The 17,130-nt window shown below is 36.7% G+C and overlaps 1 protein-coding gene across 4 annotated transcripts in view; it reads left to right on the top strand.

Annotated features, from left to right (window-relative positions):
• The window catches only part of ZMYND11 (zinc finger MYND-type containing 11), a 109,247-nt gene that overhangs the window by 58,889 nt on the left and 33,228 nt on the right, over positions 1 to 17,130 (top strand). For all 4 annotated transcript variants that reach the window (XM_009278657.1, XM_009278655.1, XM_009278656.1 and 1 more), the window contains exon 3: positions 4,319 to 4,478. In XM_009278657.1, coding sequence (XP_009276932.1) covers positions 4,319 to 4,478 — 160 coding nt within the window. The remainder of the gene's footprint in view (positions 1 to 4,318; positions 4,479 to 17,130) is intronic.

The raw sequence follows: 17,130 nt of genomic DNA, 5'->3' as shown, positions 1-17,130 counted from the left end.
TTTTGTGTACTAAATACCGATGAGCATGCACACACACATACAATCTACAAATCTATTAATGATTATCCTCTATCGTTCTCCTCTAAATTTTTTCTTTTGCTGCCGGACAGGTGTGCACATACATTAGCTATGTGCACATGTGCATTTACCTGATTCTGTTGGTAGTATCTTGTTTCTGAAGGTCAGCACATTTACATATACATCTGATGGTGTGACAATGCTGAGGTTTGTTTAAGGGTGGTAATGAACAACCTACATGCTAAAGATTCTTATCCTTTGCTTTCCAAGTGGTGTTGCAATAATTGAAAACATGCTTTAGTAGGCTGTTAGAAGTTGATTACAAAAACTGTAATTTTGCTAGATTTGCTAGATTCTTCTATGCTAACGTCAAGGAGGTTTACACTGCCAGTTTATAAATGGAGAAAATAGTGACCTATAAATACTGTAATATTGAGCAGCAGTTCAGTTCCTTCTGTGTCCTGCAGACAGGCAGCCTCATTTGGTGAGATTTGTAATTTAACATGCAGATTATTTTCATCAGACAGACCCTCATTTTATATAGTAGGGATTAGCACAGTTAAATTGTATTTTGAAATGGTTGTTTCAGCCCCCTATCTGATTAGGGCTGGTTTGCTGATTTAGGGGATTTTACTTTGTCTCCACGCCTTATTCTCACCCATCTGAAAGCGTATTTGCTTTACTTCTTGTGGCTGGCTATATAATAGCAGTATAGGGATTGCATTACGCTTCCCAATCTGTCGATATGGAGGACTGGGCAAGAGCATAACAAACCAGTATTGCTTCAACTCCCTGTCTCCAAGGTAAGGCTAATCAGCTTTTGTTGAAAACAGCAATCGGGGATTGCTTTATCTCTCTTACTTGATTTTTAACTTCTTGGTGCCAGATGCTTCAGTTCATGCAGTGCCAGGAAAAGACATGCGCTCCCTGGATTAGTAGTGTCATTTTTGCACAAAGACATCTCAATATTGTTTTTCCCCAATCCAGTAATGAGTCTAATGTGGTAGTTAGGACTCCAAACATCATACTTTCTGTCTCTAGGCTGGAGTTTAGCTTATTTTGTGTTTCCAGCATCTTTCACATGTTGTGACAGTTTTTCACATTTCATTATTAAAGAATTTAACTATCTTTTTTGTTTCAAATCCTGTGCCTTAATAGCTTCTTAGTTTAGCTGCCATCTTTCTGGCTGAAAAGAAACAAGATAGGATTTCATCCAGACCCTGCCAGTGTTGTTTTATAGTCTTTGTGAATATCTAGCCACATACACTTCACAGGTTTTAATATTAGTAAAAATTCGGGGGGAGGGGGCACTTTTCTAACAGCAATTCTACTCTTCGAAGTAAAAACATTCTCTCTACCTGTGTGTGCTTTCCTATGAAAGCTGATAGCATTTTACTTTAAACATGGAAAACATAGCCCTTGTGGATCTCCAGACTGCACAGTCTGAACATTGACTAAAGTATTCTTCAGAAAGCCACTGGGGATTTATTACTCCCGATTTACAGCTGGAGAGAATGAGGAGGTTGTTTAGTTGGTGGAAGTACTTTCACTCAGGTTGAGAACACAGATTGGATTTGAGAAATGGGAGATTCTGAGCCTTGTGCTCCTTTTCACTAGTGCACACCCTGCCACAGCTGAAATAGGCAGATTAAACCTCTTAGCTGATTAGAGTTGATTTAAGGCTTTTTGGTTTGTGTCATATATCTGTTCTGTTCAGAGTTGTGAGTGAGAAATAATCACAAAACATGTAGCTTACATTCAAGAGTTTTGTTGGACTGTGTTTCTGCAACTATGGATGATGCAATGCAAAATACATGGTTTCTTCAGCAGGATGCACTGGGTTAATACTTGATTTTTGTTCTCAGACATATAGCAGCCTACTGTATAACTGCAGGGAAATCACTTCCTTGCTCAGTGCCTGATTTGTTCCATCAGTAAAATGGGAAGAATGGTAGTTAGTACCTATGCTATGTATTTTGAGACCTATTAAAGACTTGAGGAAATTGCAGATGATGTGAATGCTGTGGCTCTGACAGGGAGGTTGTTAGTACAGAGTTAAAACAGAAATTTGCTGAAAAAACAATGAAGTTAGCAAATGTTGACAAAGATAATTTGCACTTTAAAAAGTTGGTTGTGTTTGCATAAATATGTGTATATGTGCGCACACACATGAAATACATGTAACGAGTATATAAACAAATGAGTTATTTTCCCTGTTTCAGGCAGTTTTAAAGCTTCAGCAATTTATGCCTCAGCAAATTAATGGTGTTCACTTGCACCCTGAAAATGAAGTAATAGATTTGAGTCTCTGCCTGTTTAAACCCTCCTTGGAATTTTGAGAACTTGGAAAACTCATTTGTAGTGTTTAATATCACTTGAACAGGTTCTCACGTTGAGTTTTGGTTTCTACAGAAGCAGAGAGGGATCAGGTTGGGCAGATGAGCATCCACCACTCTGATACAGAACTGAACTGATGTGCCTATCTTCTGAGTCATTGTTTGGCCCTCAGTCCTTTTTGCTAGCCAGCATAAGTTTCATAAATATTAGCTTGGATTACAGACTTGCATAGAATTTTGTTCTTTCTCTATTAATTTTATTTATTATTACTTACTTTTTATGCAGTGGTTGTATGCACAAACCAACCAGACTTGGACGATGTTGTGGTAGACATTGTAAAATATAGTAAATGGCAGCATCTGCCTCTAAGAGTTTTTACCCTAAAAAAACCCCCAAGATCCTGCAAACATGCTGCATTTACATAAATGCCTCTGATACAAGGCGGAAGTTTATAAATATCCTATGTTGCTCTGATTATTGTGTAAGGTACTACACAAATATATACTTCTACTCAATCAGAAATTTACTATAAGATTATATGCATTTAGTTTCCTTTAGAGCAAAACAAAAATATTAGATTAGGGTAAACCAGTTTTCAGCAAAAGCTTGAAAGAGAATGCAGGATTGGAAAAGACCTTCATGCATCCAAAACAATAAGAAGTTTGAAAGTCATATGTCTTCAAAGAGAAGGGTTGATTGGTGAAGACCACTCTAGTCGTCTTCATCCCTTATTGTAAGTTTATAACTTCTAAGGCATTAAAAGTTCCTGTCAGCCATGTTATTAAAAAAAAAATCTGAACTAATGTAACTTTTTTTCATGTAATACTACTGCTTTAAAATGAATTTTCCTCAAGTTTGCTCCTGATATTAAATAATTACATTTTTTGTGAAGATGTTTGTGATGACAGTCACAAAAGAATCATGGTTGCTGGAATTCATTATCAAGCATGAAATAGAGGATACTATAGCTGACAGCTTTGTCTTAAAGCAGGCAAATTACGGATTTATCTCCTAGGAGACAGGTAAAGACAGAGTACCTGGAGAAACCAAAAAAGGGAGAGAAATTCAGTTAGCCCTGTAACTGTAAGGGAGTGATAACTAGAAAAATATGTCCACAAAACATACTTCCCATTCGTTCCAAGTCAATTCACTTATCTGCTGATTGCATGCGACTGCAGCTCTTTTCTTCCAAGAACAGATATGTTCTTGGAAATTTGCTAAAAAAATTCTGAAGTGTAATGATCTTAAAACAGGAAGGTCATCTTTTTCTGAGGGAAGATGATTTTATGTTGTTTACTCCAAGTTAATATTTGGTGTTGGTCTAGAAGTAAATTATACTGGTCAACATTACACAACTGAATCTCATGTATATACACAGTTTAGGCTATATATGTTTTGTTCTCATCAGTGCAGTTCATCACAGTGTGATCATTGTGGTTATCTCAAGAAAAGGAGAAAAACCACCTAGTACTGTATAGCTGTTGGATTTTCATATGTGATGCATTAATTTCACATTTTTTATAAATGTGTTGTACTCACAAGCTCATACTCATAGATTCATTGGTACATCTCCAGACTAATTCTATAGTATGAATGCTATAGGAAGTATTACAGAAATGCAAGTTTCAATTAATTTAAAGAAGTCTCTTTAGGGGCACAAATGGATGTGGAAGTTTAGCATAGACAAGCCCAAGCAGTGTGCTTGTTAGTTTTGAGGTGTGATAATTTTTTTTGGTAGAAGATTACTGTGCTACTACTTGTCTAAGTGTGTACATGGTAACTTCAAGGGGAAGAAAAGATGATTTGGAGTAAAGGGGGAAATTGTATAAATTTTGAGGGTTTAAAAACAACCTAAAACTTAGACTGTGTATTATTTTAAATCGTTTGAAAAAGAGTAATTTTTTTGCTGATGCATTTTATAGTTTAACATTAAGACTTACAGACTTTTGTGCTTTGTGTGCAGGTATATGTCTCGAGTCCATGGTATGCATCCAAAAGAAACCACACGTCAGCTGAGTTTAGCAGTCAAGGATGGTCTTATTGTTGAAACCCTGACGGTGGGGTGTAAAGGGTCAAAAGCTGGTATTGAACAAGAAGGATATTGGTTGCCAGGAGATGAGATTGTGAGTATAAAATCCTTGAGAAAATAAATCATGATTTCTGGTATCTTAGCATGAAACTTGTTTTAATTTCTATTTAAAGTTATTTATAGATGCTGTGTTGGTGCTTGTGAACAGGGAAGTAATGCACTCTTAAACTTTTTTAACCTTTTCTATTCCATAGAAGCTCTTTCTTCTTGAATTCTGAGTTTTTTGCTATGAAACACTGGCAAAGTCCTTTGCTCAGTCATCTCTCACTTTTATGTAGTATTCTCATCTACAGCTGTACAGGAAGACAGTAAATATTATTGGTGTTACTTGAAATCCTCAGATGTCCTCAAATCCCAAAGACGGTATCTTTTAAAAAAAAAAAGACGACAAGAATTTTTTATTAATCTTGCTTTAATCTGAATCTGAGGAAGGAAGAATTCCTCCCTTTCAAAAGTGGAACAAGAAGTTGTACATTTATATACAAACACACATGAAAATATGTGTTTTACAGATATTTGTGAACACCAGGGCACTCAGTTAGGAAGGATTTTCTTAGCAAATTAGTTACAGGCATCCAGACATTGTTCCATTGGATGTGTAAAATAAATATTAAAATTGAGTTGAACAGGTTGAAAGTGATGTGAAGGGAAGAAAAGCATGTTTTCTCTGCCTCTCCATAGCTGAGATGGAATGCACTCACAAATTTAACTGAGAATAGTCCCATAGACCAGGAAGAAGCTTGCGCAATTGCTTTGCCTTGTTCAGAAGCCCAGTCTCTGTATTTACAAGACCATGTTTTTGTAATTAAAGAAAAAGTTTGGCAAAGGTTTAAAATACTTGAACTAGGAATTGTTGCTTTGGAATATAAATTGCATTAAATACTGGTAAAATGGACAGCATTGTCTCAGACATAGATAATACTTTAAATTTTGAGGAAAACCAGAAAAACTCTACAGGAAAATAAATTCTAAAAACCACCAAAATACTCATTGCATTATTGCAGCCATCAAGAAGATCCTGAAAGTGAAACAACAGATTATTTTTTGTTTTAAAGTGAGAGAAATAGAAAGTGGAAACAAGCAGTATTCATAATAGAAAACGTTATAGTTAAAATTATCCCAGTTATACTAATTTAAAGTATTGAAATATTTATTTAATGTACATTATGTCACTGTTAAGACTCTCATTCTAATTTCATTAGAAACCATCAAGGGAACCTTTAAAGGGTATGCAGCTTTGTTTTTACTATTCTCCCTGGGAGTAAACATTTCAAAATTCCAGCTTAGCTCTTTTAGGTATTTCTTCTGTCAGTTTTATCTGTCCAGAGGTGATGTTAACTGTGCAAACTCAACATGACGTAAAGTCTGAGATCTGTAGTTATTTCAAGTATTCAGTATGTTTGTTTCCTCTATTGTTAAAAAAAAAAAAAGAAAAAAAAAGAATCAAAATGCCTCACAACAGTCATTTCTTAAACAGTCATTAAAAAAATGTTCCTGCTACTTATTAGCAACATTTGTCTAACAAAGCTTGTAAGATAACCAGCATGTAAATTCCTAGTGAGTCATTAGAATTACATAATTATTTTATCTCAGAATGAAAAGAGTTGTCTCTGACTTGACTGAAGATGCTGCTTAAGTCACATTCTGAATAGCCCTTTGGTTAGAAGTATTGACTGTATTTTCAGCATGACTGCTAATCACTGATGCATTGTGCTGTGTCCATATGTCTGATGGCCATCTCAGTTGTTCAGAACACCAGTGCACACTTGACTTAACAGTTTTATGCAAAAATAGGAATCAGCTTCTGATCCAGACCATGTTTCAACAGTACCCAACCTCCAACTTCTTGATCCTAATACTGAATCAAAATGCTGCAGACACATGAAGCAAAACACATTAACTTGGTATAAAGTCATTCTCTTTGTTCTTTTATTCAAAAAATTTTAATGAGTAACAAAGTATCATTGTCATCACTTGACATCAGATCAAGTATTTTCCATTCTCCAACAATTGGTGCAAAACCATGAAGTTTGGTATGTTCTCTATATTGGACACACTGGATAGTTTTACAGATGCTTTGTCTGCACTTGATCAAGATGCAGTTTGTAGTTCTTTGTAATTCAGTACTGCTCAGATCTGGTACTAATGACTGTTGAACCATGAGCTCAAGTTACATTTCAGTGAGGACGAACACAGGAGTCTTTTCGGAGATCCACTTGTAGGAGATAGAACTCTATGAAATAGGGCTATTAATGTTGGAACAGGGATTTCAGGCTCATCAAGCTTTAGCACTTACAGACAGGCCCTTGACCCAATTGTCAGTCTCAGTTTGACTGGTACTACAGGAACTTGGAAAGTTCATAATGTGAAAAAGAAGGACTTGAGAACTGATCCACCACCTATTGATCCACCACCAAAAATGCCCTTGGATTTTAGGTTGTTTTCTGGCACCACAGCGGAAGTCAGTAAGGACCAGCTGTTTCAAGGAGTTAGCAAAGGGACACATTCCTGTCGTCCCTCCTCCCATTTTTTATTTGAGTATTTGCTTGATGTTTCTTTACATTTTTGAAGTTTTGGATCTAAATCTTAGCATTTTAAATCCAAATTCAAGTAAATAAAATCACTGGCTTGGGCCACAGAACTGCTGAGCACCTGTATCTGTTACTTATATAGGTGCCTGACTAGTGGCTGCCACAAGGCCTGAAAGTACTGGTTTTAATGATGACTGTGGACTGATTGCTAAATGGTAACAATAATTAAAAGCATACAGATTATGAAAACACAGCTCTATTTGGAAAAGATTCATTAGATAATCTGTGGTGCTTGCTTAAATGTTTCCAAACATTTGCCCTATCCAATAGGTTGACATAATGATAGATCTGTGCAGTAAGGACACGATCTCTGATAGGGTTACTGTTAGCCTTAGAGGAATGTGTTAAAAAAAAAATGCTACTTTGCTATCATTGTTCTATCAGTATGTTGAGGCTGTGGTAAAAAAATGAAGCAAAATCTCACATATTTAGAGAAATCATACAAAAGAACAAGCTGAGGTACAAAGACAAAACAGTTTGAGGGCATTAGGAGGAGGCCCTTCCAAAAGGGACAACTCCTGTGAAATGAATATTCTGAAAAACTGGAAAAAAGAATGATCAGATTTAAGAGAGTATAAAATTGTTCTCTTTTTCTCTCAGATATATGTGGGAGAAATATTTTTATATAAGTTACTAAATTAAAAATATAGAGTCAGTTGCCAAATGTACTATATTCCAACTGATATTTAAGTGTTGGTACCTATACAAGAACTTCGCTGCAAATATTATACCTCCAGGGCTTATGCAGGTACTCATTTTGTTTGCTCATTTGCCATCTATACAGATGTTTTGCAGATTTGCAAAATGTGTTCTCATCTTACAGGCTTTCTCATCTTGCAGATGATTAATGCATTTGACACAAAATAAATGAGAGAAGAAATTATTTTCCATTGTTATCCAGGACTTTAGTTAGGAATTTTTCATTTTCACTGTTTGTCGATGCCATTATTATGCAATTCAACAAAATCCCTGCAGCTTCTTACCTTGCAAGGGAAATGTCAGTCCTGAAATCTGGTAATGGTACTTTTTCTTTCTAAAAATTTTATTTCTATTTCTCACAGAACTTGTGAAATTTGGAAGTGTTATTTATTATCAGCATAAAAGAAATTATCTCCTTGCTCTTCAGGTTTAGAAAAAAATTTGCAAATCACTGGTGTTAACTGTGTTTTCAAGGCAGTCAATAAAATAGAAGGAAAATGTAGTTCTTGAAGAAAAGAATCATGAATCTCCTTATCTATTCATTTCAGTTTTCAGTTATGCCATGATATTTATCTACTTTTATCTGTGTAAAATAGTGGTCAGTCTAATCAAATGAAAGAAATCAAATTAAAGCACCAATGTCATGTAGCTTTATGGGGGGTTAGATACAGTTCTTAGAGTTAGTTTGTCTTATTCATTTACATATTTTGTGATTTTTCTGCAGACAGTGTGCACGGAGCTATTTTGAGCATTTAATGTGCTAATTCTTCTCCTCATGATTAAAGTCATAAAACTGCACTGACCCAGAGAGAGGCATTATGAATGTATCATTTCAATTTACGTGTGTTCATAAAGCCGAACAATATTGTGCGCTTCTAAAATGGAGATGTGTTAGTAACATGGGTTCATTGTTTGCATCTGAATGCAACATATCTCATAGCACTGCTGTGGTTTAAAGTTGGTTCATAGTGGCCAAATTCTCTAATGAGATGTGGAGAGTGAGGCTTCACACTTAGTTAAGGCACTTTGAGCTATTTCTTCACTGACAAAATACATACAAGGTGATTATGTTTTCAAGAAGTCAGTCTTAGTGAGTTCTGTTTTCTGATCATTTAATTGATTGCTTATAGAAAGAGCCAGCAACTCTTCTGGCTAGTTAAGTCTGACTTTGGGGTTTAGTTACAGTCATTTTCCTGTGCATTTGGTCCTCTCCGTATCTAAATTATTGCCTCTCCAATTCTTCCCTCTAAAGATTTTTTAGTTTATTGGAAAGCATGCTATTTGGAGGGGCAGTTTGCTTGCTTTCCTGTTTTCAGAAAACATTAGAGGTAGAATGTGCTTTTTCACAAGACATCCATGTATTCATAACTTGCTAACTCATTACTGGGGATTTTCTGATATTTTATATCTAGAAAGTACTGGTGCTTGCTCAGAATGACTCCAGATACTTTCAAGTCTCAAGACTGCCTAAATAATCCATCTCTTCACTCTGTCTGCTTTCCCATCATTTTAACCTTTGTTGTAACCCACTGCCAGCACTGTGAGTTTTGAAGGTGATTTTGTTAACCCTTATGACCTTAGGCACACACCCAGTGATTATTGTGATTTGATGTATTGCAGGTTCAATTTTGCTAGGATCAATCTATGAGAAAGGAGTATTTTGGCTGTTATGTTTGTGTTAATCTAAATTGCTTTAAATTGAGCAAAAGCTGGGTTTCTTACTTGCCATGCTTAATTGCTTTTGTAATTATATTGATTTTTCCATGCTAGGTCAGTATTGGTAGCCAGAAGCTGTTTTTTGAACTGACTATGTCATCTTGAGTCTCCATAAATACGAAGATAATTGTAAAAAGCTTAAGAACTGTCACTGTGAGGGTTTGAACCTTTTCTGTACATAAAATACATTTTAAATTAAAAAACAAACCTCAAAACAAAACCAACCTACATAGCTATCAGTTATTGCTAGCAAGCTAGGGGCTTATAACTAACTAGGTTGAGGAATGGTTTTAATGTGCATCCCATTCATTTCAGTTAGGAGCAGAAGGATAATATGAAACAGCAATAGTGACAGCCAGTGCCTTCATCATGAAAGCTCTTACAACTAGAGAGCACAAAGAGGAAGAACATGTCACACCAAATGAAAAAAAAAATTTCCTTCAGTGTTTAAAAAATTCTCCATTTGTCTTATCCGTCCGTGTTGCCTTTGATCTGAAGTCCTGTGTGAATTCACTGATATAAAGCCAAACACAGCCCAAACCATGATAGTTACTATTTCTCACATACTGTAACAAATTGAGGATTTTCCAGGCTGGAATGTTCCAGGTAGATTCCTAATTATTACAAAAATACCAGTGTTCTTTACATTTGGTGAATCACAGATGCAAAGAGTTAATGAATGATCCTATGGGAGAGAAAAGTTCAGATTGGCTTCCATTTCTTATTCCACACCTCAGGGAGAGTATGAGGAGGCTTTGAGAGTCAGGCCACATAACAGTCTGGTCACACGAGAGCACTGAAGGGAAATGAGCTTCTGGAACTCTTTGAATGTTTCTTTGCTGTCTATCTTTCCATCCTCTAAGGTCCCATCATTCAGAGCTTAATTTGCCAAGAGATTGCCACCATATCAATCCACTGTGTGCTAAAAGCAATGATTTTTCTTGCAAATTGTTATTACAAAGTGCACTAGTGTAAAATTCTGCTTATTAATAAATAAAAAAATTAGTATCCACTGGTGTAATATCCTGCTGTGGATTTGTGAAAGTTCAGAAAAGCAAATATTTTCAAATCGCCAAATCAAAGCATAGACTATTTTGTCCTTGAGAAGCAAATCAGAATTCTGAACTCCCACCTTATGGACAAGAAATTCTTGCTTTATTAAAGCCAATACCCTCCTTTGTCTTTGCATTAAGGCTATTAGCATGCAGCTCATGAGAATGGCCTCACTGCCGTTCCAGTGGCTCTTCCTGTCTCCAGATGGGTTAAGAATCATGAACAATTCTCTGCATTCCTTTTCCAGTCTTGTTTTTCTCTTCCCATCTGTTCAGGAGTATTTCTTCCCTCTCCTCTGCTCATCCTTATTTTTCATCCCCTAAAAAAGGAGCCACACTGTTTGGAGGATCTTCATATTACCGAAGATGACACTAGTAGAGTCCACCTTATTGCATACCTAAGAGATGATACTTCTTTTAAACTGGTAAAACAACCTCATCAGCATCTTCACTTGATTCTCCCAGCTTTGCCAACTTGACTTTTAAAAATTCAGTCAATGTAATGCTGTATTCTTCTTTGAGGCTTTCACTCACTGTTCTGGAGTTGAGATACTGATGATGTTGTTCAGAGATTTCACAAAATGTTTTTTCTGACTGAAAGGGTGTTTTGGAGAATGATCATTTACTTATGGGTTTGAAGTAAACTAGTCAAACTAGTCTGTATAACGCTTCCATCATGGGACTCCAATTATGCTAATGGACTAGATGACATGGATCAGTCCATCTTGAGTTTGTTCTGGAAATATGCATTAGTTTTTTCCACCTCTTTTGTGGCAACCCTGACCTAGTAGTGTTGTTTTTATTAACTTTGTGGGTTCAAAATGCTCTGCATCTCTGGAAACTGTTTTGAATCTTCTATTATTATGTCATGCTGGTCACTGAATGAAACTTAATTGAAGCTGATGGGCTTATTAACATTCATGCTTCACTCACAATAAATGCAGCCCTCATGCCTTTATATCATTGACAGCTGAAAAAATACCAGCCACACCTACAGCACAGGGGACATGGACAAGAAGCTGGACATTTAAGCGATGTGCATAGGAAGTTCTGCTGTTGGTTCAGATAAAATGTTTCTGTGTGTGCAGAAACATCAACCTAGAAAAACACTACAAATTCCCATGGAGACAATAAGGCCAGAAAAGCAATGTAAACATATTTTAAGAAAGAAAAGGGGAGGGAGACCCCTTTTGTGCACAGTTCTTCTTGGAAGGAGACTTGGAACTACAAGCAAAGAGATGGTTTCTTTTCTGGTCTGGATTCATCCTCTTTCTAGAGGAACAAAACCTTCACATACATAATGTGGAAATAAAAGGCATTGCACCTAATAAATACTTCACTCCATCACTGATTTATCTCCCTAATGAAAATAGCCTACAAACCTCCTCTTGGCTCAACCTAAGTAAAAAACGGTGACATTAATAGCAGAAGTGAATCCAGTTTCTGAGGAGATAAGTTGAAAGTTTCTATTAACCTTGAACTCACTTGGAACGTGAAGAAAGAAAAGAAATATTTTCATTTGAAACTATTTTCTATTTCTGATATCCTGGAGGAGAATACTTGTATTGTCTCACCTCAAATAATGTAAACTACTGCTATCCAAACATGATCTTCTTGGGAGGGAAACTGAGATTTATTCATTGCTTCAGGAACACAGCTCATAGGCTGAGAAGATAAGCGTGACAGGGGTTTTAGCAGTCATTTTGGCTGCTGGCATGCTACTACACTTCTTGAAAAAACTTCACTACTTCTTTAGCTCTGGGAGCTAGAGACTGGCTCTATACTTTGGAGCCTATCACCCTGAATTGTCCAGAACATAACTACAAAGTAGGTGAGGGAATAACAATCTACCTGTCTTGGCAGGCATCCAGAGAAGACTTTGGTGGTTTCTGCCAGAAACAGAAGACTTCTAAGACAAACTGGCAATAAATTAATTAGACAAACTTAGGCTTGCAGATTAAACTCAATGAAAGAAAGCCAAAAGTGTTCTGAGAGGCTGTGGAATTCACTGCAGAACCTGAGTCGTCTTGCATCAGTGCATCAGAAGAGGAAGCAGTTATCAGTGAAGAAAATGGAAATGGATTTTCAGGAGCCTATAAATATGTCTGTGTTTAATATCACTACAGAGAAGGAGATTTTGGTCTGTCTCTTCACTGACGGTTTTGTGTTGGTTCTTTTTAGAATAAAACTGATATCTAAAATGAGAGAAATTAAAAATAATGTAAAAAACCCAGTTAATTGCCGAGATTATGAAAATCTTGGCCTAAATAAATAAATAAAAGTACTTGAAATTAAGCAAGATGCCTAGGTAGTTGTGAGGACATATGAACTCATAATTGCTTTGGGTTTCTTTGTGATAAAATATGAGTAATGAATACCTACAAAGTGTCCTACAGAGTCAGTTTATGGAAATCCATTTTAAAAATGAAGCCCAAGTCATCAAAGGTCATCAAAGGAAAGGATCTATAAAGGCAACTGATTTGCAATGGACAGATTATCCTGTCTGTAAAAGCACACATCATTGTAGCTACCTGCTGTGGTAGTTTTCTATAAAAGGAAGGAGAAGATAAAGTGGAACAATTTTCATAAAGGGATTCTAGCTGCTGAAGTCTTTTTGGCTCTGAAGGAGATATGGATGCTTGTTTATTTTCTGAGCACTTTTGATGAGCAAAAGCAGTAGGAAAAAAATAGATGCAAAACAGGAGGCAATGTATCTAATAAAATACACAAGGAAACTACTGGGGAGAAAATAAGCTTATTTTGATGCATTACTTTAACATTAAATGTAAAACATGGGGTGATCTAAGAAACTTTATCATTGTAAAGCAATCATCCTGATCAAGTATGGATCCTGTACAGCAATGAAAAGGGAAATACTTTATTAAACAGCTAGCTCACCATTTACCTGCTGCAAAGATGGAGTAAGTCCACTGAGACATCAAGGAATTAATCATGCCTTCCTCAGTTCGGAGCCTAACCTATCATTCTGATGAAAAGATAAAAGCAGATTCAGTGGGCTACTGAAAGCAAGTTTACAGGAGGATTCATGCTCGCTGAGGAATAGATGGAGCCAGGGATGTTGTGGCATGAAGAGAAGACTGACCCAAAGGCAGGAGGAGGACTGATCTCACAGCAGGCTAGGACCTCTGGCGAAAAACATACAGTGTCCCCACTGCGTTTGAAAAAATACTGGGAATGGTGTTCCATGACACATTATGTTTGTTTGACCCAGGTAGTATTTGATGCGTGCTAGTGTCTGAGTGAAAACCAATACATCTGCCAGAGATTCATGATAAGCTGAAGATTTCTTACTAGCTACTGTATCCAACGAGATATAGCCTGTTTAAAAAAGAGGCCAGTGTGCACATACAAGGTGCACATGCTAGTCTCCCTCTGGAAAAAAAAAAGCAGTAAGGCTCCAGTATGTCCAGCTCTACAGATAAACAGCCACATTTTGTAAAACTCCTCTTACGACAGAGCAGTTACTTGGAAGTTCAACAGTATAGCAAAAGCAATGGATAGATGGGCAAGGGGAGACATTTCAAAGCTGAGCATGGTTTAGCATTTCCACAGTTCTTAAGGACTCTTACAACTGCTCTTGTCTGAGCCTGTTTCAGACTGCCTTTTGTATGGGGCACAGATTCTCATATTTACACTTTGAGAGAAGTACTGGTGAACAGACAAATAATTAAGTGTGCAGTAGCTGTTTACAGCAAATTTAAGAAGCATTTCCTTCAGGTTTTGTACTGGAGGACAGGAGTGCACATAGGTAGTGTGTCCCCACAGTGGTTTGTTATATTCATTGAGTCATAAAGACGGCAAAATGCACTGCAAAGTTTTAACAATTATCTATAGTAAAGCTCATGTCTGATTGAGGAAGCTTTGATGGGAACAGATGTTGCCTGAAAAAGACAGAAAGGAACTGATTGATTAAGAATGGAGAATGTGTTTAGAAAGAAATAGATGCTGCTTTGTTTAACGTGAATGGGGGCATAGGTTCCTGCAGCATACTCTGAGACCTCTTAAGGAGAGGACCCGGATACCAGGGAAGAGTGATGGTATGGTAGATACACCCATGCTAGAATGCAGGAGCACCACTTGTTATTATAATAAAGGCTTTTCATTTACAGCAGAAAGTTTGAAATATGAAAGATTAAGTACAGAAGATAGGAATTACTTCCCAACAGCAGATGATGATGAATGCAGGTTGCAAAACCTAAAGCAAAATGAAAGATGTGAAAAAAGTAATGTGTAATTTTTGTGGGAGGCATTTCTTTCAATATATCTGTCTACTTGACATGGACTGGTAGTCAACTTTGTTGGGTTCCAGTGAAGAGTTACTGAAAGCCAACAAAGGAATCTTAACAGCAGAATCCAAGATTTTAAAAGCTTCTCTGTTAGCTGAAGGTGGGGAAATTGAAAGAACTCTGATGTTAAAGCTGACGGAGGTGGGGAGAAGAGAAAGAAGTGTTCCTTATGGCTGTTCCCAAATCCTAAAATACCAGAGTCCAGAACATTTGCCTCAGAAATGATATCTTCAAATTGGGCATGGACTATCTTATTAGATGTCAAAGAAATGTGAATCTGAGAAATGGTAGGAACTCATTCATTGAGATCCTTTTCAGTTTTCTAAAGGGTTATGAAATAGTCAGGAAAAGATTACACTGAAGTTTTGGGTTGGTGATTTGAAAACATCTTGAAATAAATGTAGCATGCAAATACTACTATTTTTAACTAGTTTATATTTTGTAAACAACTTCTTTCTGCTAGCATGGACCTTGTTGCCATTCTAGATTCCACCACTGTGACAAACCAAAAGTGTTGTTATGATACAAAGTGGGTGAAATCTACTATGTATCTGCTAATATTCTTCCTTTAGACTAAATGTGAAAAACTGTTCTAAGTTCTTTATCCGCTAGACAGCTGGAGCTGTAGGGACTGATAAAACACAGACACTACACAGGGCTGACCATGGGTTTGTGAATGAAAATCCAGTGATCTGGAAGGAGCTGTGTGTGCATGAGTGTGGATGAGAGATACAGAGAAACACCACAGCAGCGCATAGGTAAGCAGCAAAGAAACTCTGGAGAAGCACTTGAAACAGAACACCTGGGGAAAAAAAGTTCAAAGAGTGCTATGGGACAAGTGCCACGCAGGAAATGCTGGGAACCGTGAGCTCCATGGGAAGTGCTTTCCTTCATTTGCGTCATATTGAATTTAGGACAACAGAACTGTATGTATATTATTCATAAATAAACATGATTGCGCCAAAGAGATAACTGACTTATAATTGTTTTTCCCATCTATGTGACCCTTTTTTTTTTTTTAGCTTACTGGTTGGGTCCAAAGGATATCCATAATTTGGATGGTTTGGGAAATCTAGTTCAACAGTGTGAAACCAGCAAATCCCTGTAAAGGGGAGTTTCATGAATAGAGTTTTGCCTTTTTTCCCCCCTCCCTTTTCCTCTCTCCACCTGATAGTAGAGTGACTTAATACCGAGTATCTGGGCTACCATTAAGGGACTTGGAGAAAACAGATTAACAGGTAAGAAATGAGCTATGTTAATGGAATATGCATTATAAAAAGGCAAAGTGGTCCTTTTAGACAAAGTCTGAGAAAGGAGGTTATATTGTTTTCATGTGCTATGCCTACATGTAATTTACAGGAAAATAAAAATTTACTAATTGTTTTTACATCTTTTTTTTACAATAATTATGGGTTTGCTAAGGTATGGAAGTGATGTAATAGTTACAATTGTGACCTCTAAGTTATTGTTAATTTTACTGTCAGTATGTGCTTCACATCTTCTACTTAATGGTATGCTAATTGTACAGCAGGATGTCACATTCTCCAACATACAGATTCCCTATTTCAATTACAGCTAAGTAAATCTCCATTACTAATGAGTAAGCATTTATTTTCCACGTACATTTGCATTATAATGGACATTTTCTTTATGCACTAAATTTATTCTTTCCTTGACAACAACTATATATTTTATTCTACAGTAAAGGCTACAACATGATGATTCATTCCTTTCTGTTGGGTTTATCTGTATTTAAATTGTCAAATGTTCTGGATAGCCTGACATTTTCTGTCCCATGTTATTTTTCTGTACTTCCAGAATAAATTTGTGTATTTGCTTTAAGACAACCTGCTTAAGACAAATCACAAAAAAGTAAGCTTATGTGTCAGTCATAAATTAAGCCATATTTTTGAAATTGTTGCATTGTTTCATTCATGTTGCTGAGAAATCTCAACTGTTTATGTCAGTGCAAAGTGACCATTATGATATAATGTTTGACTGATTTGAATATAAAGAACAAGTGACCACAAGTGACCCATATCACTGCAAGATCCCACTCTGCTTAACAGAGCATAGCTCTTTGGCTATTAAATGCAATTCCCAAACAGACATTTGCTGCCCTGCTGATGCATATATCTACAAATGCAACGGGCAGCTGAGAAAAATGAAGGGGGAAGGCCTCCTGTTACATCTGAGCTATGCAACTTTGCTGCCAAATCCGCTCCCTCTTGGGGGTTGTGGCCAGTCACTGGGTGCCGCTGAACTGCTGAACTTGGGCAGCCGGGCACTGCCGATGGAGGATTCCCGTCGTCTGCCAGCGC

The sequence above is a fragment of the Aptenodytes forsteri genome, unplaced genomic scaffold (assembly GCF_000699145.1).
Source record: "Aptenodytes forsteri isolate BGI_AS27 unplaced genomic scaffold, ASM69914v1 Scaffold257, whole genome shotgun sequence".
NCBI lineage: Eukaryota > Metazoa > Chordata > Aves > Sphenisciformes > Spheniscidae > Aptenodytes > Aptenodytes forsteri.
The sequence above is the reverse complement of the archived record's forward strand: the minus strand, read 5'-3'. Positions and strand labels throughout refer to the sequence as shown.